The sequence below is a fragment of the Mustela erminea genome, chromosome 9 (assembly GCF_009829155.1).
Source record: "Mustela erminea isolate mMusErm1 chromosome 9, mMusErm1.Pri, whole genome shotgun sequence".
NCBI classification, from domain to species: Eukaryota; Metazoa; Chordata; class Mammalia; order Carnivora; family Mustelidae; genus Mustela; species Mustela erminea.
The window spans coordinates 105,484,584-105,507,994 of NC_045622.1; the positions used below are offsets into that span (position 1 = coordinate 105,484,584).

The 23,411-nt window shown below is 56.4% G+C and overlaps 1 protein-coding gene and 1 long non-coding RNA gene across 6 annotated transcripts; one reads left to right on the plus strand and one right to left on the minus strand.

Annotated features, from left to right (window-relative positions):
• Nucleotides 1–1,184: 1,184 nt before the first annotated feature.
• On the minus strand, nucleotides 1,185–13,279 carry CHRM1 (cholinergic receptor muscarinic 1). 5 transcript variants are annotated; one of them, XM_032359173.1, is made up of 3 exons: nucleotides 12,661–13,279; nucleotides 12,116–12,208; nucleotides 1,185–2,758 (listed from the first exon to the last, which is right to left on the minus strand). In XM_032359173.1, the coding sequence occupies exons 1-3, from the start codon at nucleotides 13,124–13,126 to the stop codon at nucleotides 1,299–1,301; spliced, it is 2,019 nt and encodes a 672-aa protein (XP_032215064.1). In that variant the 5' UTR covers nucleotides 13,127–13,279; the 3' UTR covers nucleotides 1,185–1,298. The 5 variants fall into 5 exon arrangements, 4 of the variants coding, with proteins under 4 accessions (XP_032215064.1, XP_032215066.1, XP_032215065.1 ...); XM_032359175.1 differs by lacking the exon at nucleotides 12,661–13,279 and adding an exon at nucleotides 10,025–10,088 and having other exon boundaries at nucleotides 12,116–12,204; XR_004289339.1 differs by lacking the exons at nucleotides 1,185–2,758; nucleotides 12,661–13,279 and adding exons at nucleotides 7,206–7,247; nucleotides 10,025–10,088 and having other exon boundaries at nucleotides 12,116–12,204.
• LOC116599363 lies at nucleotides 2,338–4,892 on the plus strand. Its single transcript, XR_004289340.1, has 3 exons — nucleotides 2,338–2,426; nucleotides 3,229–3,312; nucleotides 4,157–4,892. It is a non-coding gene; the product is annotated as an uncharacterized LOC116599363 (long non-coding RNA).
• Nucleotides 13,280–23,411: the final 10,132 nt, after the last annotated feature.

Genomic DNA, 23,411 nt, shown 5'->3' on the forward strand with positions numbered 1-23,411 from the left:
CTGGGGCCCACGGGTTTCAGGAGATCGAGACACTCAGTGCTGCCCCTCCTGGGACTGCCTGTTGCACAGTACTTGGGCCCTCTCTGTCCCATTCTGCCCTGGCCTAAGCCCAGGCCCACGATCCAACACAGGGAAGAAGGCCCCAGAGTGCCCTCTGGGTATGTGGCTTTATTCACAGACTCAGCACTTGCTGAGAATAAAAGGAAAGAACATCGGGGGTGGGGCCAGGCTGGGTCCGGAGATTAGGGCGGCTGGGAGGCCATGCACGGGTTGGACTGGGAGCTCACAGGAGAGGACCCGTCGGCTGGGCCAGGCCTGTGTGGGGCAGGCTGGACGCAGGCAGCATGCGGGAGACCTGGCTAGGCCTGCGTGGAGCAGTCCATCAGGTGGCGGCTGTGAGCCAGGGAGGGAGGGAGGGACTGAGGGTTTCTCTGGAGCAGAGGGTATGGGTGTGGGGCTGGACAGCAGGCACCCCTGTCCCTCATTCCCAGGGAAACGACAGAGTGGGACAGTCAGAACACCTGGAGCCTGGTCCTGCTCCTGTCTCGGGACTTGGTGTGTGACGGCAGCCAAGCTGGTCTCTTCTGGTGACATTGTCCTGCTGATGCTTGGATGTTTGCTGTGGGGACACTCCGGGGACATCTGTAGGGAGTTCAGACAACCCTGGAGAGTGTGCCTAGGACCCAGCTTCGGCGCGGCAGGGGTGGGGTGGGATGGAGTGGGGGGTGGGGGGGCTGTGCCCGGGGAGAGAGGGGATACCCAGTATCCAGCCAGGGGGTGCTGCCTTGGAGCCAAGCTTTCCTCTCAGTGGTTGGCATCAGCTCCCTGCTGTTGGCCCGGGGGTGGGGTGGGGCCGGGTACCATCTCCCACCGCCATCCCCCCATGGGGCCAGCCCCTGGGCTAGGGATGACTGAAATGTGAACCTATTTACTCCTGGCCTGGCCTGCTGGCTCCCCACAGATTTCCTGCCTGAAGGCAAACAAGGGATCTAAAAGCTTGGATCCTCCCCTCCCCTGCCTTCTTCCTGGTGACAGCCCATTCCCACCCAGCAGGGAACAGAAAAACCAGTTCCCCCGGTTCAGGTTCGTTCCCTGCTTGGGAATAGCAACAGTTTGGAAAGCTGGCAGGGTCTGTCTGGGCTGTCCAGGAAGGTGGCCTACGGCTCTCCCCCGCCCCCTGGAAGCCTGGTGAGGACAGAGCAGGGCCCTGGGTCTGAGGTCGCAGCCCCTGCCTGCTTCCTTCCTGCTGGGCTGTCCCAGGGCCTGGGGTGGCGGGCCTGGACGCCGGCTAGGGGCCCTCAGCACTGGCGGGAGGGGGTGCGGTGCACAGAGCCCGGGCGCTTGGGGATCTTGCGCCAGCGACGCTTGTCCCAGCGGCAGAGCAGCAGCAGGCGGAAGGTGTCCCGGAAGGCTTTGTTGCAGAGCGCGTAGCACATGGGGTTGATGGTGCTGTTGACGTAGCACAGCCAGTAGCCCAGCTCCCACAGGGTCTCGGGAACACAGTTCTTGCAGAAGGTGGACACCAGCACCATGATGTTGTACGGCGTCCAGGTGACGATGAAGGCCAGCAGAATGGCGCTCAGGGTCCGAGCCGCCTTCTTCTCCTTGACCAGCGAGAAGGTCTTCCGCTTGGCCAGCTGCTCCTTCCCCCGGGGCTTCTGGCTCTTGCCCGCCCGCTCGCGCCCCTTCCGGGTTGGCCTCTTGACCGTGTTGGGGGAGCTCCGGGGGGGCTGCTTGGCCGGGGCCTGGGCCTCGGGGTCCACCATGGGCATCTTGATCACCACCTCGGAGCCGGGCTCCTCCCCCTCGGAGGACGTGAGGGACTCCATGGAGCCTTCATCCTCTTCCTCCTCTTCCTTCCAGCTGTAGGCCTGCAGCAGCCTGGGCGCCCGGCAGCAGCGGCAGCAGCGGCCCGGAGGGGTCTCTGGGGAGCCCTCCGTCCCCCGCTGGGACCGCTCAGAGCTGCTGCTGCTGCCGCCCCCCTTCCCGGGCGTCTCGGAGCCCTGCAGGGCCGCCAGCTCCCGGGCCCGGTTCTCCGTCTCCCGGTAGATGCGCCAGTAGAGCGTGCACATGACCGTGACCGGGAGGTAGAAGGCGGCCATGGCTGTGCCGAAGGTGATGATGGGCTGCGAGAGGAACTGGATGTAGCACTGCCCGGCCAGGACCGTCCGCTCCCCTACCAGGTACTGCCAGAAGAGGATGGCCGGAGCCCACAGGATGAAGGAGACCAGCCAGGCCAGGCCGATCATCAGGGCCGCCCGGCGGGGTGTGCGCTTGGCTCGATAGCTCAGGGGCCGGGTCACGGAGAAGTAGCGGTCGAAGCTGATGAGCAGCAGGTTCATGACGGAGGCGTTGCTGGCCACGTAGTCCAGGGCCAGCCAGAGGTCGCAGGCCAGGGTGCCCAGAGCCCAGTGGCCCATGAGCAGGTACGTGGTATAGAGGTTCATGGAGAAGGTACCGATGATGAGGTCGGCGCAGGCCAGGCTGAGCAGGAAGTAGTTGTTGACTGTCTTGAGCTCAGTGTTGACCTTGAAGGAGATGAGTACCAACAGGTTGCCTGTCACTGTGGCCAGGGACAGGAGGCCTGTGGTGATCCCAATGAAGGCCACTTGCCAGGGTCCTTTTCCCGGTGCCAGGACGGTGATGTTGGGGCTGACGGCGGGTGGGGCTGAGGTATTCATGGTGGTGGGCTGGGGTTGGGGGGGGCAGCCCCTTCCTCTAGTCGCGGTACAGGGCTTCCTCAGGGGGAGGTCATCACCTGGAACAAGAGGACACGAGCTTTGGTTGGGTTGCTGCTCGTCTCTGATAGCTTGGGGTGGAAGGTGCTGGGGACACGGCCTCTGCCTTCTTGGACCCTTAGGCGAGACGTCATCCCTTCTCACCCGCGGCCACTCGCAGTCATTCATAAGGCACCTTCCCAGTTGTGAATGGTTGTGCCAGCAGCCCTGGGGGGTGGGGATTTGGAATCCAGAGATGGAATCCTCCTTCTGGCTTCACCGTTCAGACTCCCAGCCTCAATTTTCTCATTGGGAAATTGCTACTAATTCCTGTCTTGCTTCACTCCTGTGGCAGGAGTCGGGAGACTGGCTTTGTATACAACACTGCCAAATTTTCAAAGCACTTCACTCAATTTTATTAAAGCTCTCATTTACTAGGTAGTTACTACATGCCAGACACAGGACTAAGCACTTAACTGAATTACCTAATTTAACTGTCGTACATCTCTAGGAGGAAGGTCTCTTAGGCTCCCCATTTCCCCGAGGCAGCCGTGGCTCCAAGCGGCCACTAGAGCAGGCCACAGCGACAGAGGAGGTGAGTATGGTTAGAACCCACGTCTCTCTTTTACTTTGAGCATGTGGAGCTCCAGCAGGATTCTTCCATCAAATAAGGCGAGATGGGAAGGCCAGGGCAAGGCTCTAGAGAAGATAAGGGGGAGGTTATGTTGCCATGTCTGCATGTTTCCCTGGGTGTATGTGTGAGAGCACGCGCATGTGTGTCTGTGTGTGACACAGAGATAGAGAGAGAGAGAGAGAGAATGAGAGAGGAGGAAGGCAGAGTTTGGAGCTGGATCAGCCCCTCTCGGAGGGCAGCCAGGTAAGTTGCTCTGGGTCTAAATGCTTGTCTGGAGGTAGAAAGTCTGGAGGGAGAGGCTCCTGGGTGGCTCAGTCGGTTAAGCATCTGTCTTTGGCTCAGGTTATGATCCCAGGGTCCTGGGATTGAGTCCCCAGTTGGGTTCCCTGCTCAGTGGGGAACATGCCTCTCCCTCTGCCTACCGCTCTGCCTGCTTATGCTCTCTTTTTCTCTGACAAAGAAACAAAATCTTAACAAAAAATGAAAAAGAGTCTGGAGTGAATGCAGGCCGCGGTAGTGGGGCGCTGTTGGCAGGGAAACTGAGGGCCTCAGCTTCCAGCAGTGATCTGGCCCCTGATGAGGTGTGGGAGCCCCCTTCTGTCTCCCCACTCTCTTCCTGGGTCCAAGCTGAGTGAGGGGCAGCAAGGGGAAAAGGAAGATTCCCCCACATTTTTCTTGAAACTGGAGTCCAGCCCAGGCACTAAAGGACTAAAGGTGGGTAAAGGGGAAAAGCCGGGTCTCTTAGCAACCTTAGCCGGAGAACCCCACCGCTCAGCCACCATTTTGCTGTTCTTTGTTTTGGCAGGTCCCTTCCTGTCCCGGGCCTCAGGCATCCGTCTGTCCTTGGAAGACTGGGGTCTCTTCCCACCTGCCGCTATGGTTTCAGGGGTTGTATCATTGGAAAAATTCCAAGGGAGAGACATCGGGCACCGGGCTCTGGTGTTCCTCGGGAACTGGTCTCTGACAGAGAGATGAGGGCGCTGTGTACCTGTGAGGAGGTCAGGGCATGACAGGCGGCTGTGACAGCCTGTGACCGAGGGTGTGTGGCTGAGGTCATCTCCACCGGTCACGGGGTTGGGGCGTGAGAGGGACTCTCAGGATGGCAGTCGGGAGTGTGACAGAAGGAGTGAGAAGGACCGTCGCTGTCAGCGTGTGCTTGTGCGTCTTGGGCCGTTTGCATGTCAGGAGGACACAGCACGTCATGGTGGAAGGGCCTGGACAGCCTGAGCCACACTGGCTCCACTGGGACCCAGGCTGTACCATTTATTTCCAGGGTATGGGATCGCTGCTGGCGGTGTCATTGCTGGGTGCCTCAGTTTCCTCAGCTGGAAAACAGGAATGACACTAGTCCCTGGCGAATAAATCAAGGAATTGTGAGGCCGAAATGGATCTATAGATGAAGAGTGCCTGGGGCAGGCCTGGCACCACAGGCCTGAACTTGGTTCCCGTTGATTCTTAGCATGTGTGCCGGTGAGGGCTTCCTCCTACGAGGGTTTGCTCCTTTTTCTTTTCTTTTCTTTTCTTTTTTTTTTTTTAAAGATTTATGTTCACTGAGGGGCGCCTGGGTGGCTCAGTGGGTTAAAGCCTCTACCTTCGGCTCAGGTCATGATCCCGGGGTCCTGGGATTGAGCCCCATATCGGGCTCTCTGCTCAGTGTTTCCCCCTCTCTCTGCCTGCCTCTCTGCCTGCTTGTGATCTCTGTCTGTCAAATAAATAAATAAAACCTTGAAAAAAAGATTTATGCATTTGAGACAGAGAGGGAGAGAGGGAAGGGGGGAGGGGCAGAGGGAGAGGAAGAAGCAGACTCCCCGATGAGCAGGGAGCCCAACATGGGGCTCCATCCCAGGACTCTGGGATCGTGACCTGAGCTGAAATCAAGAGTCAGCTGAGTGAGTTTCACTGACGGAGCCACCCAAGCACCCCAAGTGTCTGCTCCTTTGATTAAAAATTTCTTGGGGTGCCTGGCTGACTCAGTCAGTGGAGCATGTGACTCTTGATCTTGGGGTCATGAGTTCAAGCCCCACGTTGGGTGTAGCGATTACTTAAATAAACTTAAAAGAAATTTTGAATACTATGACAATAGCAACTGCCAACGATAATGATCATTGTTACTATTCAGTGTTCCCTGAGTGGCAGTCGCTGCTGAAAGCACTTTTGTGCATTACTGCATTTAATCTTAACGGGGAAGCACGTGACCTAGCGGTCGCTCTTCTCTCCATTTCCCAGGTGAAAAACAGAGGTTGGGAAAAGCAAGATCAGGCAGGTAAGGTAGGAACCAAGATCTGAGCCCAAGCACTTCGTTCCACTGAAACTGTATTTATAAAAACCGATGGCTGGCTTGGAGGCTATCATAGTTTGCCAATTGGAATTTTATCTGTCTTTTCTTTAAAAAAAAAAAAAAAGATGTTATTTATTTATTTGACAGAGAGAGAGAGAGAGACAGCGAGAGAGGGGGCATAAGCAGGGGGAGTGGGAGAGGGAGAAGCAAACTCCCCACAGAGCAGGGAACCCGATGTAGGGCTGATCCTAGGACCCTGGGATCCTGACCTGAGCTGAAGGCAGATGCCTAATGACTGAGCCACCCAGGTGCCATTGGAACTTTATCTCTTAAATTGTATTTATTTATTTGTATTTTTTTTTTTTTTAGTAATCTCTACACCCAGTGTGGGGCTTGAACTCATGACCCTTATATCAAGAGTTGTGTGCCCTTCTGATTGAGCCAGCCAGGCGCCCCGCCAATTTGAATTTCAAAAATATTATGCTGAAATATTATTTGTCTTGGGGTGCCTGGGTGGCTCAGTGGGTTAAAGCCTGTGCCTTTGGCTCAGGTCATGATCCCAGCGTCCTGGGATCGAGCCCTGCATCGGGCTCTCTGCTCAGCAGGGAGCCTGCTTCCCCCTGTCTCTCTGCCTGCCTCTGCCTGCTTGTGATCTCTGCCTGTCAAATAAATAAATAAAATTAAAAAAAAAAGAAATATTATTTGTCTTGCTTACTGAATTTTTTTTTATTAAAGATTTTATTTATTTATTTGACAGACAGAGATCACAAGTAGGCAGAGAGGCAGGCAGGGAAAGAGGAGGAAGCAGGCTCCCTGCTGAGCAGAGAGCCTGATCCGGGGCTCAATCCCAGGACCCTGGGATCATGACCTGAGCCAAAGGCAGAGGCTTTAACCCACTGAGCCACCCAGGCGCCCCTTGCTTACTGAATTTTGTTGCATTATCTTCCCGTAACCAAAGTCAGGTGCTGGGCTGGAGGCTGGCATGGGACTGTGCCCACAGAGGCTTTCCCTGGGGAGGTACTGGTGGATGTCAGCAGCTGTGACACTGTTGCCCTGCACAACTCCTGCCCCTCTGATCTGAACTCAGTGCTGTTTAGTGCCCATTGCACAGATGGAGCAACTGAGGCCCAGAGAAAAGGAGGGAGAAGGCATGGTGTATCTCCAAAGTCTTTTGGCTCTTAACTCGGGTGCCGGCTCCTTTTCCCAACCCCTCAACCTCCGGTGCTTTGGGGCAGCTCTGGAGCCCCCCGTAGCTCCCTGGGTCAAGATGGGAAAAGACTAAGTCAGAGTCAGACAAGATGAACTTGCTGACCTCAGAGGCCGCACCCCAAGCAGCTGCTGGGGCGTCCTGTCTGCCGGGGCGTGGTGTGGCCATCAGCGCTGCGTCAAGGCCTCCCATCTGTCTGGTCCCACACCACCACCCGGCTAGGCTTGGGGCTGGGGGGTGAGGGAGATAGTTTTGCCTCAGGTGTAAAGTCAGAGGTGCCCCCAAACTCAGAGTTCAAGAAAGTGGATATTTTAATGCAATATTTAAAAAGTTGATGGGGCGCCTGGCTGGCTCGATGACTCTGGATCTCGGGGTCGTGGGTTCGAGCCCCATGTTGGGTATAGAGAGTACCTTAAAAAAAAAAAAAAAAAAGGAAGCTGATGCACAACCATCCATCATGAATAAAATTTTAAAGAAAGGCAGGGTCCAATCTTGCACTTGCACAAACCATCCGATCACCCATGACTCACCCTGATCTTGGCCCTGGTTTCAATGAAACTTTATTTATAAAAACAGACGGCCCGCCTATGGGCTGTCTAGTTGCTGTCTGATTTTTTTTCTTTTTTGATTAAGTTGATTTTTAAAAACGTAACATTACAATATTATTTATCTCGATTAGTGAGTTTTTGTGTGTCTTCCCTCAAAACTGTCTCTTCCTAGTGGTGTGATCCTCAGCAACCGTTTAACCTGTCCTTCCCCGGCCACCCTGTATCTGCCAGCTGCTGGGGTTCACAGCATCCAAAGCACGTCTCTGGACTTATTTCTGGCTCCTCAGTCCCACCCACAGCCCAGCCCCCTCTTGCTGTCCAGACCCTGGCACAGCCCCGCTCCAGTCCTAGATTCCTCATTTGTTTTTTTTAAAATTTCTTCTCTTTTTAAAAATGTGTTTTTATTTATTATTATTACATGTATATATATTTAAAGATTATTTACTCATTTATTTGAGAGAGAGAACAAGCAGGGAGAGGAGCAGAGGAAGAAGGAGGCACAGACTCCCTGCTGAGCAGGGAGCCCAATGCGGGGTTCCATCCCAGGACCCCCGAGATCGTGACCTGAGCCGAAAGCAGACACTTGACTGGCTGAGCCACCCAGGTGCCCCAGCTTTGATGAGTTTTAAAAGGGCTTTCGGAATGGAGGCTCTATGAGAAGTGGTCCTTGGAGGCAGTCCCCCTCCTTAAGGGCTAGAAATCCCTCCCACTAACTCATTTTTCTTTTAAAAATATTTTAAATATTTATTTATCAGAGAGAGAGAGAGAGTGAGCGCACACACAGGTAGGCAGAGGCAGCGAGAGAAGCAGGCTCCCTGCCGATCAAGGAGCCCGATGCGGGACTCGATCCCAGGACGCTGGGATCGTGACCTAAGCTGAAGGCAGTGGCTTAACCGACTGAGCCACCCAGACGTTCCCTGCTCACTCATTTTAACAACCACACTGATAACCACCATCATGAATCACGTCCTGCATGCCAGACACTGGATGTACGCTATCATTTCCTGTACTCCACGGGGCACCCCAGTGGGGGTCTTATCTCTGTTTCACAGACGAAGACACTGAAGTTCGACTTGCCGATGGTCTCACAGTGGTGAGAAGCGGAGGACCTAGGATTCGGCTCCGGGGCTGCGGCTCCGAGGTCTGCGTTCTCCCCGCTTGGCAGACTCTTCTGTACCCCAACTAGGAGCTGGAGGGACTAAGGCCTCCCAGGAGAGCGGGGGCAAAGAGGAGGTAGTGGTTCTGGGGAACTGGACCCCGATTCTTCCACTGCCTGGATCTTCTGAGCTCTTGGGCTACTGCCCAAGGACAGAGTCATCAATAACTCTGCCTTTCCTCCCCAGTCAGAAGCAGAGGCCGCCCCCAAACCTCTTTCAGACAGTGATTTGCTCAGGAGAACATTCCCAGGGGCCTGCTCTGGTCCCTGCGGTGTGACCTTGGGCAAGTCACTGTCTCAACCTGGTAATCCTTCTGTAGGCTGATGGTGTGTGAGGATGTGTGCATTGCTGAGCGGGAATAAGAAATGGTGGTGGGGTGCTGGTGGGGTGCCTGGGTGGCTCAGTCGTTGAGCAGCTGCCTTCGGCTCAGGTCATGGTCCCAGGGTCCTGGGATCCAGCCCAGCATCGGGCTCTCTGCTCAGCGGGAAGCCTGCTCCTCCCTCTCCCACTCCCTCTGCTTGCGTTCCCTCTCTCGCTGTGTCTCTCTCTGTCAAAAAAATAAATAACATCTTAAAAAAAAATGGTGGGGGTGAGTCTCTCCTCTGTGGGTGTCACGTCTGGGGTACCAGAAGGAGGCGAGGAAGCAGGAGGCGCTTTTCTGCTCAGGACTGTGGCCTCCTGCTGAAGGCTGTTGGAGCTTTTAATAATATTATTAATATTATCATAACAACTGGCATTCACTGATTGTTTACCATATATCAGACCCAGCTCTAAGCTTTCTAGTTATGATTAAATTGACCTGCTACAACTCCTTGTGAAACAGGCTTTATTGTCCTCAATTTGCAAAAGAGGTGACACAGGTTTTGAGGCCTTAAGGACCTTAACTCTTTAATGCAACCAGGATGTAGACCTCTTGGACCCCTGCTTACTCTGATCTGCTCTTGTGGGAATGGCGGGCTCCCCAGCCTCCTCGCCCACCTTGGCTGACTTGGCCAACCCAGAGTTTGAGGTTTGAGTCAATGAAGAACCAGTCCTTCCTTTAGAATCTGGCCTGGGTTTGTGTGTGTGTGTGCGTGTCCCGCGTGCGCGTGTGTGAGTGTGTGTGTGTGTGTGTGTGACAGTGTCTGTTGTCGATCTGTGTGATGTGTGATGACAGCACTATAGAAGGGGGAGGTCTAGCCGTAGCTCTCTGAGAAGCAGGGTAGGGGCTGCGTCTGCCCTCATTCGCTGCTTTATCCCAGTGCTTGGCACACGTAGTTTCTCCATAAATATTTTGTGGAACAAATAAGTGAGTTTGTACATGGGGTCCTCCTGTTTCATCTCAGGCTCAGGAGCATGCCCCCTACTCCTTCTGGCTGTTGCTTACCCTCACCTGCCGGGTCCCTGTCTCCTGGGTGAGGCCCTGTCTGGCTTGAGAGCACAGGAGAGAAATGGCCAAGAGCATCCTCACCTGTTCAATGGACCAAGGAACCTCCTGACTCACCTGCTGCCGGGAAGCTGAGCACAGTGATAGGACAGGCGCGGGCGTGGGAGGGAACCTGTCAGTGCTGGGGAAGGAAGAAGTCAGCCTGGGCTTAAAGGGTTAAGGGATGAGGTCAGAGCCTCTAGAACAGCAGGCCAGACTACTGACCGCCAGAGCCTTGGATGGATCCCCAGGGGCTGGGGATCTGGCTGGCAAGAGGAAGGGGGAGACCAGGAGCGATTGCTGGGGAGAGGGATTCCTGAACACTGGGGTTCCTGAATCTTACCCCTGGTCGAGTGGTGGAGAAGGGGAGAGGGAGAGTGAGGGGTTGCTGGGGAAGAGACTCAGGAGGGAGGAGCGAAGCCATCTTGTGATTCTGGGCCTGGAAGCTGGCGGAGCCCTGACTGGAGAGAATGAGCAGTACTGGGGAGAGGGAGATACAAGGTAGGGTCCGTGCGGCTGGGCTTCTGGGGTTTCACATGTGCAGGGAGGGGGGCATTCTTCCGGCCGGGTCTTCTGACGGGTCCCTTCTGCAGGGCCCATCATCCAGAAGCCAGCCTGTCACAGGCGGCTTTCTCCCCCTGGGTTAACTTTTCTCTAAAAGTAGCTCTTGACCCATTGAAGGTGCACAAAACTCCTACCTCCAATGCCTGGCCTTGGCAAGGAGGGGGCAAACACATGCAATTTACCACATTTTCAGGCTCAACAGTCACCACTGGGAATGCCAACTAGCCCTGGGGAGAGCAGGAGCCATCAGTTAAAGGCTCGTAAGTGCGCTGCCGAGCCGGAAGAGGAGCGTCAGCCCTAGAACCACTGCCAAACACACTCACGGCTGATGGACTTTAACCAGTTCCCCGACTTGAGCCAAACCATGCCAGAGCCAGGCAGTCGGCAGGCTGGGCCCTAGACCTCACTCCGCCAGGTGGCATCATCAGAGCTCCGCCCCTCATCCACCTCTCCACTTGCCCCCTGTTCTTCCATCCTTGAATTCTCCTCCCCATTTCCTTTCTTCTCTCTCCCTCCCTCCCCCATCCTTCTAGGCATCACCATGGCATCACAGCAGAGCAGAAACCCAGCAAGATAGTCACCCACCTCTCCCCGCCCGCCCTCCCCTCCGGAGCCCAAGCTCCTGCCTCCCAAGGCTTGCTGCTCCCCTCACCCCGTCATCTTTCTCGGGGAGGTGGGGGCGCAGCGTTGCCCTGAGGGTGGGGGGGAATGGGGTCCCAGCCCAGGAGGAACCCTCGATGTCCCTTCTGGGACCATGAGCATGTCCCTTCTCCTTCCTCAGCCTCAGTCTCTTCATCTGTTCGATGAAGAGGTTCCTTTTTTAGGGCTGACGTGACCTCTGCCTAATCCCTTCTTGACACTCCGGACGCCTCTTTGCCCTTGGGGATCTAGTTCTCAGACCTCCAGGCCCAAGCCCGGGAGACAAGAGTCACATCTTCCACAGCCCCGTTTCACCATCCCCTCCCCTCCCTGCGTTCTGTATCACAGCAGCGATCATGGCTTGCCCAGTGGCTAAGGTCAGGGGGCAGAGAACTAACTCTTATCTGACAGTTCAGCGAGCAGCTGATTGCCCAGGGATAGGAGACTGTCCGGCTACAGGAGACAATCTGACTCCTTCCGGCCAGTTGGGAGAGGGGGGTGGGTGGCTGGTGGTGGTTGGGTCAGCCTGGGTGGAGCTGTAGGTCTGTTTTGTGGCAAGAGGTGAGCCCCTCTTGCTAGCACCGAGAACCCCTTAGCAGCACTTGTCTGAATGACCGAATGGGAGCTGACCACCCCCTTCCCAGCTGCCGGCCCGGGAGCTGGTGAATCTGCAGAATCAGAGCTGGTGGCCTCCAGCCCCTCCCTCCCTACATCGTGGGGTCTGGGGGCTCCTGGGATGGGTCCCTGCATGGGTACCGATGGGTACCGATGCATTAAGAGGCTACAGGACTGAGACCTACTCTGGGGGACCCCAAGATACTGTGGACATAGGGAGTGCTCTCTGGGCCCTTGCACACGTCAGGGCCACGTACCCTGACTGGTGTGGCTTTCCATGTGCCCATTTGTTCCCGGAGAGCCCTGGGGCTCTTGGCCTGGTCCCCTGCTGGCTTCTGGCCTAACACCCACCTTGGCATCCAGCTTGTCCGTCTGGCCAGCAACCTGGTTCAGTCCATCTTGGGGGGGTTGAAGGTGGATGGGGGTGGTGGGAGTCAGGGTTCCCTGAGGGAAAAGAGGAGGAGGTTCTGGGACGGGCACCCCGATGCTGGGGGGGGCAACCTCCCACAGGATGCTGGTGGCAAAGGCTGCCCTCTGGCCCCCTGCCCTTTCCACTCTGTCTCTGGGATTCTGGGTCCTCTACCTGCTAGGGGGCGGCTTAGTCCCTCTGGGCTCCAGGTCCAGTTTCCTAAGAGGAGGGGTCTCCATCTTCTCTGCCAGCTGAACCCCAGAAAAACATCGGGTGTATCTGTTCAAAGCCACGAGACCGGGTGTTTGGAACAGCCACTGTCCAGTGCTGCAGAGCCCCCCTGGTCTCTAGACCCCTCCTCGGCCCCCTCCTCTCTCCGGAGTTCATCCCTATTTCCTAGTCCTCTGTCTCTGCTTTGCTCCCAGGACCTGCTCTTCCCGCCCCCATCTCAGTGGAGCCCCTCCCGAACCCTTCCAAATGTACTCACCATGGGACTGGAGAAGGGTCTGTAGGGTCCTCAGCCCCACTGCCTCCCCGGGGGCCGGCGGCGTCTCCAGGGACCCAAACACCTGGCTCCCGGGGGGAGCTGCGCCCTGTGCTGGCAGCCGGAGAGGCACAGCCAGTGATTGGCATGTCCCACCCCCTGGCACGCCAGCCTTGGGGGGGAGGGAGGAGAGGAAAGAGAGGGAGGGAGGAAAGGGAGAAAAGGAAGGGAGGGGGAGCTGGAGGGAAGCCTCAGGCAGCGTCTGGGGTTGGACTGGGTCCTGGAGCATGCCCCCCTCCTCCACTAGGGCACCTAATTCGAGCCCGGAGAGGGAGGAGGTAGGACATGGGGGAAATGAGCCCAGGAAGGCTAAAAGTCCAGAACGGGAGAGAAGGCGGATACAGGGAGACAAACACCCACACCCACTGCACACAGACTCAGCGGCACACGCACACACACACACACACATACACACACACACCCTCACAAAGGCACACTGTTTCCCCGGGGCTCCTTCCCCCACCCACCCTTAGAGCCCCCAACCGGTGCACACCATGTCCCGACACACACAGCTAGCATTCACATGCTTGTTTCCCTCATACACGCCCTGTGCCCTGCACATGCCCACGCGCCCACCCACCCACCCAGCCCCACACCCTGCCCTTCCTCCCTGCTGCGAAGGAGCTAGCTAGATTCCTTCTGTTTGGAAATGACACATTGGGCCTCACGTGAGAGGCTCCAACTTGGAACAGACCCAGAGGGCTGGCGCACCCGCCCCAGGGGCTGGGCAGACGTGTCCGCGTGCTGGGCTGCGTGCTCTTGTGTCTGTCCCTGCTGCAGAGCCCGGGTGTGAGGCTATACAGGGGTCTGGTTGGAAGGGAGGAGTGGGGGGGGGCGTGTGCTCACTACACGTGCTGCTGAGTGTCCCCCCCACGCGAATGTCCCCGAATACCGTGCAACCTGTGTAAATGCAGGTGTCGTCCCGTTGGTCTGGAACCAGGACGTGTGTGTACACGTGTATCTGTATTCGGTGTGTGTCTGAGTGTTGCCCAACTGTGGAACTTGCTAATTCTCCCTCCCTGCCTGCTCCACCCCCACCTTCCACTTGGAAGACAGACAGACAGGCAGACAGACAGCTCTCCTCCCAGCTTGTCAAATTCTGTCTCCCCTGACTCCCACTCAGGGCTCACAGGTGTGTTCCTGGGAAATGACAACCTTGCCCTTATTCCCCACCCGCCTTAGTCCCACTGCTTGGTCAGTACCCCCCCGCCCCCCGCCGGCTTTTGGACTTCTGTGCTGAGTTTCCTCAGAGATAGAATTCTGGGGGCCCTTTGCATAGAGCCCAGGGTTCTGTGTGGCCCTCACTTGGCCCTAGAGACAGTCCCCAGGGGGAACTGACCTGGGGAGGGAAGCTGGGGAGCCCTCTGCTGGGCTGCTGTGTCTTCTGCCCCACTGGGCCATGCCCAAGCTCTGGGGTGCAAGATAGAAGGACAAGGATCATCTATTAGTCCCATTATGCAGATAAAAAAACTGAAGATCAGAGGCGTGGTTAATACGTGAATGGACTCAGGTCTCTTGGCTCTGAGGGGTTGGGACCTGCCCCCCACTTTTCCCCTGCCCATTTCCCCACCAAACACCCCCTCTCAATCAGGAGGCCTGTGGATAACCCAGGGCTTCCTCAGGCTGCAGCCCAGTTGCCAATGGAGCCAGGTGGAACAGGCACGGGAGTCCCCGGGGCTTGGCCAGCAGCCATGGGACGCCAGCGGTGGGCACACGCGGCAGGTACATGAGGGGGATCTCTGCGTCTCAAAGCCAGCTGCGGGTAGAGCAAGCATCCAGGCCACCTCCCTCCTGAAGCAGAGGAGACACGGCAGCTTGGAGACAAGTCCCAGCAAACCCTTCCCACCCCAGGGCCGACCAGCAGGTCAGGGGTGGGGTCAGAACGCCACAGGTCCCTGTCCGTGGGCGCGGACTCGGGCTGCCCCCTGCTGGGCGGTCCTCGGGTTGCGCCTGCGGCTGGCGCGCGCGGTGGGGCTGCGTGTACTTGTGCGCGTACACGTGGCTGAGTGTGGGGGTGTTAGGCCTCCACGCTCAACATCCATTTCCGAGTCTGAATCAGGCTCTCTCCTTGCCCCCTCCCCCCAGTCTCCTTGGTCTCCCTTTTCTCTTCTCCCACCGCCTCTGCACACGTCCCTTTAGAAATAAAAACACTTATTTTGTAGGCGGGGGTGGGGTGGAAGGGGGAGGGTGTCCAGCTTTCCCTTGCCTCTTCTTGAGTGCCCCTCTCTGTCCCAGGCGGTTTCCTCCTTAAGTCCGTGAAGCTGCGGAGGCAGGGGGATGATGTCCCCCCAAACCCTCCTCCCCCCCTGCCTGTATGACTCCTCTCCGCCCAGACTTGGCTCGGTCCCCTTACCAGATGGGGAAACTGAGGCAGGAAGGGAGGGAGGGCCTGGAGAAGCTCTCCCACCCGGCTCTCTCACCGCCCCCGCACCCGCGCCGGATTTAGCCGCAGGGAGGCTGGGAACATTGTCTTTATTTTAAGCCGCCGAGTGAGGCACGAACGCTGCTGCTCGCGACAAAGGGCTTGGCTAAGCAGCGGCAGGCGGCGCACGTGGGGGTCCAGCCCCACCCCCGCTCGACGCCCCCCAGCAACCCGGGAGCGGCCCGGCCTGACCTCAGCCACTTCTCGCTTCTGTCTGGCCGGCTGGGTCGCCGCCTGGCGCAGGACACCCGGGTCTCGGCTCCTGCGGGTTGCTATTTTTGGTCCCTTGACTGAGGAGTCACTCCTCCGGGCCACCGAGGGAGCGCGGGGCTGTCGGCGGGCGGGGCCGGGCCCCTCCCTCAGCCTCCTTCCGGGGAGGAGGAGACAAGCGGCCCTGGGTGCGAATCCGACTCTGCCTTCTTCCCCGCTGAACCGCCCCGAGCAAGTTAGGGCCCCTGTCTAGGTCTGTTTCTTTATCACGGTCACGGAAGTCAGGCGTTTGATCCTCAGTTGCGGGTTAAACGGGGCACTGTCGTTTCGCCACCGGTGAAGGCCATGATCGTCGTTATTTATAACCCGCATTGAGCACTTACTACGTGCCCGGCGCCGCTAAACGCTCTACATTCATTAACTGGTTTGCTTCTCCCCACAGCTCCCTGAGGGAGTTTCTATTATTATTCCCATTTTACAGATGAGTAGGTTTACAAGCGGTGCGTAACCCCCGGGCTCCGTGGCTGGTGCGGTCAGCGTGTCTCGGGCCACGCTGGGACTGGGGTCGCAATGGGGGTGCGCCGGCTGCAGCTCCAGGAATGGCAGAGACCTGCTGGGCGACCGCGTGGGTTGAAAGGCGGGGGCTCCTGGGGGAGGGCTGCGAGGGGTTGGGGACAGGAAGTGAGCGTGCTCGGGGAGTGTGCTGGTGCTCCGCGCCTGAAGTCCCTCCGTTTAAACCCTCCCCTCGGCTTGGACACCCCCCAGAAGCTCAAAACCAGATACATTCGCCACTTGTCAGTGCCGCTTCCTCTGTCCTGGGAAGAGGCCGCAGTGGGCGATTCTTTATGTTCCCACCGGACCACCGGACCTATGAAGTCGAACCGGTTGGGTCTCAGTGCCCTGAGGAATGGGCGTGGGTTGGAGGTCTCATCGGCCGTGGGAGGTGACCTCGGTTCTGAGCCGGGTGGGGGGCGGGGTCAGGGAAGGCAGCTGGTCATCCTGCCGGCCTCCCTCCTTGCCCACCCCCACCGCTGCTCTAGGCCCTCAGCCTCTTTACACCCTTCCCTCACCTATCCAACGGTGGGGACTCCGGGAGAGACTCATTCCCAGATAAAAGAAGAAACTAATATCCAGGGTGGGGCTGAAGATAAATGGGGGCTAGTAAGCCCCCCGCCCCGCGCCAGTCCCTGACAATTGGGGCCCGGGAGAAAGTGGCTACAACAAAAAGCATCATCTTGGGACAGGAGATCGAGGTTTTCCGATCCCGTTCCGAAGTTAAGGCCTCTGTTCGAGAAACAATCTCCCTCTGCGCCCCGGACGCTTCACTTGCCGGGCGGGGCAATTTGCAGGTACCTACAGGGCAGCGCCAGGGCCCCGGGCAGCCCAGCTCTACCCGCCCCGAAGCCTTGAGGTCGGCTTCCGGAGAATGGATGGGTTCCGGGAGACCCAGACTCTGGTTCCTTGCGCGGCCTGGACCTGGGCTGAGCGCCGCCTGGTCATTCTGGCGGCTGGAGCGACAGGGGTCGCGCCGGGATGTTGAATGTGGGAACAGAGGTGACGCATCTTGGACAAGTCTGTGAATCTCGGTTGCACGGGGCTCCGGGGGGGAGCAGCGTTCCTGTTGGGCGTCCCTAAGCGCTCTCTGTCCCGCCTATGAGGACAGGACCTCGGAGTCCAGGTCACTTGCTGCCGCCTAGGAGTTGGACGCACAGTGGACGAGCGGCCCAGACGGAGGGAGGGGGCGCTTTCCCCAGCGCTATGGAGGCCGTGCTTCCCACTCAAATCTCTCCGGTCAAAAACGTTTTGGAAAATCTGATTAACGGTGTCGATTTTGCTCCGCCCGGTCAGTGGTCACCAGGTCCCCAAGTTTGCAGTAACCTGGTATATGCGCCATAGCCCTGGACTTGACCCGATGTGAGACTGCTGAAGACAAGTGGTGTAGAGCTTTGGGCGGGCGCGTCGGGCCGGATCCCCAGAGCTTCTCTCCAGCCCCCCCACAGCTGAGTCCACGTGTCCGGCGAGTGAGCCGGGTGAGGCTGGACTGATGTCAGGGTCCCCTGTCCCCGGCCGGGCTAGGTTGGCTTCCCTGCCTCCTAGCACCCCCTCCCCCCCGACCCCCGTGAGCTTGTACGCCTTGTCCTCGATCCTCGAGTCCCCACCAGGACAGAGACCGAAGCTCGAAGCCCACAGTGGCGAGGAGTGGGACGGAGCAGGGCGAGAGGAGCCTAAGCCCGCTCTCTCTCCTGCTCACCTCCCCCGCGAGACCCTCGCCCCGGGCATGGGCGCAGCAAGTACGTCAGCTGGCAAGGCGCTGCCCACCCTCCCGGCCTGCGGAGTGGTAACCCTGGCGCGGCGGCTCTCCACCGTCCTCCGCCTCGGTGCCGGCTGCTCTGGACCTTCCGGAGGTACCCTCCGCCCCTCGCACCTCCGCCGCGCCCTCTAGCGGCGGGGCTCCTGGTCCCGGAGGGGCGGGGCGAGAGGCCGGGAGGGGGCGGGGTTGTGGCTTCGCAGGGAGAGGAATAGTAGTACAAAGGCCTCTTTCCTGACCTACAGCGCAGGCCTTTCGAGTGCAGTGGTGGGTAGGGATGGTGCAGACCCCTCTCAGAAGTACCTTTCATTGCAGCACTTACCCTTGGCTAACGCATTCATGAGCGCTTTACGTGCACTTGTCTTATGTAAACTTCGTGATATCCCCACGGTGTGGGCGCTGTGATTTCCATTTTACAGATAGAAAACTGAGGCCCAGAGAAGTTAGGCTAACTGAGTCGGCCCTCTGGACTCCCTCACAGTTTGTGGATCTTGGTCCCAGCTTCTTACTAGCTGATAATTCTTCTGGGCCCTTTATGAGGAGAGGTATCCCGGGAATTTGCTAAGCCAGTGTCCTTCCAACAGTTCTTCGTCCAGCTGCCCCGATTTAATTTAACAAATACATAGCTTTGTTCTCAATGTTTTACATTAAAAAAAAAAAAAGATTTCATTTATTTATTTGGGAGAGAGAGCGCCCGCGGGAGAGTGCATGAACGGGGGTGGGGGGTGGGGGAAGAGGCAGAGGCAGAGGGAGAAGCAGGCTCCCCGCTGAGCAGGAAGCTTTATGTAGGGCTTCAACCCAGGACCCTGAGATCATGACCTGAGCCAAAGGCAGATGCTTAACCCCTTAACCCACTGCCCCTCCCAGGCGCCCCTCAATGTTTTACATGTTTTAACCAATTTAATTTTTGTAATAACCCAACATAGTAGGTAGAATTATTATACCCATTTCACAGATAAGGAAACGGAGGTACTGAGAGGTTCAGTAATCTGTTTAAGGTCGCTCGGCTTGTGGGTGCCATAGTAGGCCAGTAGACTCCGATCATCGCCTTTGCCTCTATCCTAAAGGTCCCCCAAATGTCAGTATCAATGCATCCACATCGCCTTCCCCTTCTCCAACCTTCCCCCCACCCCGCTCCAATCCCTGAGTGTAGGCAATCAGTCTTTCTGCTAGGGTCTCGGTCCCCCCCCTTCCTCGCCCCCTTGGCGCCTCCGGCCAGCCTCAGCTGCTGAAGGCCTGACCCGGGAAGGGATTGATAGCTTTGGGCGACCTCGGAGGCCGCCTGTTTACTCCGCCCGTCGGCACACGCTGTGATTAACAGTGCACAATCGAGTTAGGGCCGGAGCTCCGCGGCTGTGGCTTGGGGAGGGGGAGGGGCCTCCCAGCCAGAGTCGCCTCTCCCCGGGCCGCGTTAGGCGTTTGCATGTAGCCGGAGACCCCCGGAAGACCGAGAGGGTGATGTGCCCGGCCAACGGGGTTAGGGCGCTTGTGTCCCTCAGGGGCTGGGGACAAATCTTCACTGTCTTTCTTGTCCTTGCCCTCTCCACCGAGGGCGGGAGGCTCCGAAGGGGGAGGGGCTGGGTGCCTATTAGAAGAAGGAAAACCCTTCTAGCAAAATGGCGGCAGCACTGAGCGAGGAGTGGGAGGGAGCCAGGCTGTCTCTTCGTTGTGGAAGGTGGAAAGCAGCTCTGTCTGGACCTCTAGTGGCTTAGTTCTTTGGTGGGTATGTTTTCCTTCTAGGCCTGTGGTCCTCTTCCTTGAGCATACGTCTAGCCTGCTTTAGCTTTCCGGCCATCACCAGCCAGGGGGGTGAGTGTGCAAGCCACCTGGGGTGAAGGAAGACAGGGATAAAAACCCAGGTGGGCAGCCCTTTATATGGGGATCCTTTGCTCCCTTACCCTACATTCCAGGGATAGGCTTCCAGAGTTTTTTTTTTTTTTTTTTTTTTAAGATTTTATTTATTTGTCAGAAAGAGAGAGAGAGACAGAGAGCGAGAGCGAGTGAGCGCACAAGTAGGCGGAGAGACAGGCAGAGAGAGAAGCAGGTTCCTTGCTTGGGGAACCGGATCTTGGACTCCATCCCAGGACCCTGGGATCATAACCTGAGCCGAAGGCAGATGTTTAACCCACCGAGCCACCCAGGTGTCCCTGGCTTCCAGAGTTTTAAACCAGTAGTCACTGTTTGAAAATGACACAGTGCAGCCTGGAGTAGTAGGTCCTACTTCCTGCAGGTTGATAATGCAACCCTATCCTAAGGCAACAGTCTGGAGTCTTTGCCCAGCAGTGTGCTAAACACAAGGAAGGGAACAGATAAAATCAAAGCGCAGAAGCCATGGGTTTGCTGAGCTAGCTAAGGAGATAAGATGATCTTGGGGAACGTACCACGGCAGACCAGAGCCCATGAACTTCCTGGGAATAGGAAGAAAGGTGAAGTATAGGGATGCTCTGTGGGAACTGGCTCCACTGGGGATGGTATAGGGCCGGCTGGGAAGGATGGTCTGGTTCTGGATCTTCTGTAGGATGTCAGGGCACAGAACTGTTTGAGTCAGGTTGGGGACCCAATCTAGAATCTTGTGGGAGGGAAGGAGTCATGGCCTTTCTCCCAGCTTAAGTTTACCCATCTCTAAATGGGATGGGCGTAGAGGTGAAGATGGACTAGATGGTCCCAAAGGACTCTCCCAGCTCTGATGTTCTTTGCAGAGGAACACCTGGGGTTTAACTCAGTTCTGCCTGGCCCTGAGCCCTTGGCACATCACTCCCCTTCTCCGAGCTTTGGTTTCTCAGAAGTAAAAAAGGAGGTTAGGTTAGCCTAGCGTTCCTCAAAGTCTATTTTGCGAGACTTTAGTAGGTGTAAATGGTAAGAAAAAAGGCCTCCATTAGAAAATGGGAAATTAATTAGGCTTTTTTTTTTTTTTACTGCAGGAACCTATCAGAACCTTCAAATGGCGAATATGAACAAAGAATCTCGGTGAGGCAGAGAAAACATGCAGATTCCTAACCCTATCTCACTGCAGATTTTTAAAAAAAGATTTTATTTATTGGGGTGCCTGGGTGGCTCAGCGGGTTAAAGCCTCTGTCTTCAGCTCAGGTCATGATTCCAGAGTTCTGGGATTGAGCCCCGAGTTGGTGTCTCTGCTCAGCAGAGAGCCTGTTTCCTCCTCTCTCTCTGCCTGCCGCTCTGCCTACTTGTGATGTCTGTCAAATAAACAAATAAAATCTTTTTAAAAAAAGATTTTATTTATTTATTTGAGAAAGAGACAGAATGAATGTGCAAGTGGATAGGGGCAAAGAGAAAGAATCCGAGGCAGACTCCGCTGCTGAGTGCAGAGCCGAATGTGGGGCTTGATCCCATGATTGCAAGATTGTGACCAGAGCTGAAACCAAAAGTCGGACGCTTAACCGACAGTGCCACCCAGTTGCCTTGACAGAATTCTTTTTTTTTTTTTTTTTTTTTTTTTTTTTTTTTTTTACAAATGAGCATCTCTTAGTACTGGCATCAGAAGAGCATACTTGAGTCACAAGAGCACTAGCCTACATAGAAACCCTCCAGCTACCATGTGCAAAAATTCTAGGCCTTCTCTCCACCCTTCAGGCCTGGACCCTGTCCCCATCAAGGGCTCCTTTCCCTGGCTCCAAACTTTTCTGGACACTTCTCACCCCGGAGCCTCTTGCTCTACTTTCTTTAGTGTGTCCTTCTTTGTGTCTGGCTTCCTGTGAATTTCCCTGACTCGGCCTTAGAGAGCTCAAACTCAGTCTACTGCCTGCCCCTTCCCAGATTCTTTCTGGTTGCCAGATGATCTGAGGGGTGCCATCTGGCCTCTCCTGGTGGGGGTCAGTGTGATGGCTTCCCATAGCCCTGTATGTGGTTTCCTGGTTCCCAAGCCCAGGTCGCAGCCCCAAGCTTCCCCTCACCCAGTCTCCAGCCTTCCAGGCCTCAGTTAACAGACCTCATTCCCTAGCTTACAAGGAGGAGTCTGGCCCCAAGGATCCTGGGTTCCAGCTCCAGACTCTGAACTTTGAACCTCATCTCCAGGCCCTGGTCCCGCTTCCCACCCATGACTCTCAGCCTTCCTCTCCGAAGCTCTTTGTGAGATTTGGGGTTCTACCTGGTTAACAGGTCACCCCTTCCCTGTCCCCAGCTGCATCTGCAACCCACTTGGTCTTTGGGCCCGACCAGAGTCAAAGGAGAGCCAGGGTGGTGGGAGAGAGTGATTGCACATATTGGCATCTCGAGGGGTGCCCTGCACCGTGTTACATTAAAACTCCCCTCCCCAACACAAGCCTGGTCCAAGGCGAGGGAATCCTTTGGAGGCAAAAATATAGATTATGAACTAGAACATTCTAGTCAGGTAAGTGGTAGGAGGTAGGAAGTAGAGGCAAGGGCAGAGGTCAGGAGACCCTGCAGGGGAGGGTGGTGTAGGCTGGGAGGTGGGTAGAGGCATAAGCCTGACTCAGCAGGTGGTCCTGGAATGAGGCTGGGGACAAGGGCCAGTCACGGGGGTCACGGGGCGAAAGGAGCCATTTTACCAGATGTAAAGGCTGAGGCTCTGTGACTTGCTGAGGGCCACGCAGACACCCAAATTGTCTCTTTGTATTATGATCTCAGTTTACAGTTCTCAAAGTGCTCTCTCTTCATTACTTTCTCCTTCTAGAAATTCTCCCTTCCTTCCTCCTTCCTTCCTCTCTTTCCTTCTATTTATTTATTTTGGGGCGCCCGGGTGGCTCAGATGAATAGGTGTCTGCCTTCGGCTCAGGTCATGATCTTCAGGTCCTGGCGTCGAGCCCTGCGTCTGCCTCCCAGCTTAGCAGAGAGTCTGTTTCTCCCTCTGCCTCTCCCCCTGCTTGTGCTCTGTCTCTCTCTTTCTCTCAACTGAATAAATCAAATCTTAAGGAAAAAAGACCTATTTATTTTTTTGAGAGAGAGAGTGGGATGGGGGAAGGGAGGGGCAGAGGGAGAGGGAGAAGCAGGGTCCCAGCTGAGCGGGGAGCCCGATGCCGGCGCGATCTCAGGACCCTGGAATCATGATGTGAGCTGAAGGCAGATGCTTAACTGACTTGAGCCACTCAGGCATCCCTAGAAATACTTTCTGTACTTGTCTCTGGGGACACCCCCTCTTGGTTCTCCTCCTCTCCTCCCTAGCTGTCGTTCCTCAGGTCCCTTTGCCAACGTTCCTCAGCTTCCCACTCTCTAAACTTTGAAGGTCTGGGCTCAGTCTTTGGACCTTCACACCTACTCTCAGGTGAACTGATGCCACCCACACTCTGATGAGACCCAGATTTAAGTTTCCACCCCGGCCTCTCCTCTGAACACCCAGTATTTTCTTAACCGTAAAATGGGAGTGACGCTAGCTCGATCTCGTGGGGCTCTCACGCAGATTAAATGAGTTCAGCTTCGTGAACCGTTGGGAGGGCGCTGGGCTCAGCTTGCCCATGATGGCTGTAGCCACGATTATTGTTGTCACTGTTATTACTGCTGCCTGCCAGCTCCATTTGGAAATCTAGAATCATCTCAGACATGACTCATCTCAGCCCCCAAACCTGATCTTTCTGGAGCTTTGCCCATCTCAGTCGATGGCAACTCTGTCTTTCCAGTAGTTCAGGTCCCAAATCTTGTAGTAACCTTTGATTCCATTCTTTCTCTCGCATCCCAAGCCACATTTATTAGACAGTCCTGTTGTTTCTTCCTTACCTATATCCAGGGTGCGGCCACTGTGGTCTTGGCCAGTGCCGTTTCTTCTCTCTCTCCTACCTGGAC

Coding starts and splice junctions, on each gene's coding strand:
- CHRM1 (XM_032359173.1), bottom strand. CDS start 13,126: ATGTGTGTGTGTGTGTGTGCGTGTGCCGCTGAGTCTGTGTGCAGTGGG. Junction 12,209..12,660: donor GACCCTTCTCCAGTCCCATG/GTGAGTACATTT, acceptor CTTTTCCCTCAG/GGAACCCTGACTCCCACCAC. Junction 2,759..12,115: donor CGGACAAGCTGGATGCCAAG/GTGGGTGTTAGG, acceptor CTCTTGTTCCAG/GTGATGACCTCCCCCTGAGG.